General features: G+C 40.2%; 1 protein-coding gene across 1 annotated transcript in view; it reads left to right on the forward strand.

Moving 5' to 3' along the window:
* Positions 1–161: 161 nt before the first annotated feature.
* cnih4 (cornichon family AMPA receptor auxiliary protein 4) overlaps positions 162–1,094 on the forward strand; it is a gene marked incomplete at its 5' end in the record, with an annotated part of 6,552 nt that continues 5,619 nt past the window's right edge. Inside the window, 1 exon segment of the mRNA XM_035672424.1 lies at positions 162–378. Coding sequence (XP_035528317.1) covers positions 310–378 — 69 coding nt within the window.

Raw genomic sequence — 1,094 nt, forward strand, 5'->3', positions numbered from 1 at the left:
TACACACTGGACCTTTAAGGCATTCTGTTTCCTCAGACAGTTCCAGCTGAACTGACTGGTTTTACAGTAAAGGTTTAGGTTAGGTTGGGTTTTTTGATATAAAATAAAGTGTTAACATATAACACAAGAACAACACTGTCTGTACCATAACGTTATTACAGGAAAGAGGGAGGAGAATGCTCATACCAGCTCTACCACTCCGCTAGGTGGCAGCACCGTAATAAAAACACTCTCACTATCTCAGTGGCACATGCGCACAGGATCCGACTGTCCGGAAATGAAAATAAATTCAGTGACGGAAGAAGAAAGATGGAGGCGGCAGTGTTCATTCTGTCACTGGTGGACTGCTGTGCACTGATTTTCCTCTCGGTCTACTTTGTATCCTTTTCTTCTCTGTGTTTTAAGCTGCTTGTCGAGTTTACCCGCCAAAGCGGCTGGCTAGCAGAAAGCCCTGAAGAATGCCTTTATTTCTGTTAGTATGTTACATTAATGCTAAGTGGCTAACCGGTTAGCCGCCTTGTTACAAGTGTCAGTGACATGCTAGCGTGGATTCAGTTCGCTGGAAGCTTGTTTTAACCGTACGACAGTGTGTGGTCACATGAAGACATAACAGAAAGCTACATGGACAGATTGAAATCAGGACAGCGGGACATAAGAAAGTGTTGTCTTCAGCTGGCTAACTACTGCCACTAAGAGCCGAGATATGGGACTAAATGTTACCTTGTCAGCAAATGTGTCTTTTACAACATTACTATAATAACTGTAATAACTATTTCAACTACTGTCTTCGAACAGTATGCCACTAGCATTTTACATGTACGTGAAGTAGTAAGGTAAACACAGGTGATACAATGGTTTTAATTAATATTCTGTTCCATTCAGTCAAACAGAGTCAGGCTGTTGTTATTGTTGTTATTGTGCATGTTGGCTCACTGGAAATGATCTGATGATCTAAATGGAATTTAGAGCCTTAAAGCTGCAGTAGTTTTGCTGATACTTTCACTATATTCTGACAGAAGTATATGAGAGCGATAATCTGTGAAACAACAATCATCTTGTTTTTTCCACCAATTAATAAGATAAGATAAGATATT

The sequence above is a fragment of the Morone saxatilis genome, unplaced genomic scaffold (genome assembly GCF_004916995.1).
Source record: "Morone saxatilis isolate NCDOM2014 unplaced genomic scaffold, NCSU_SB_2.0 Contig24, whole genome shotgun sequence".
Lineage (NCBI taxonomy): Eukaryota > Metazoa > Chordata > Actinopteri > Moronidae > Morone > Morone saxatilis.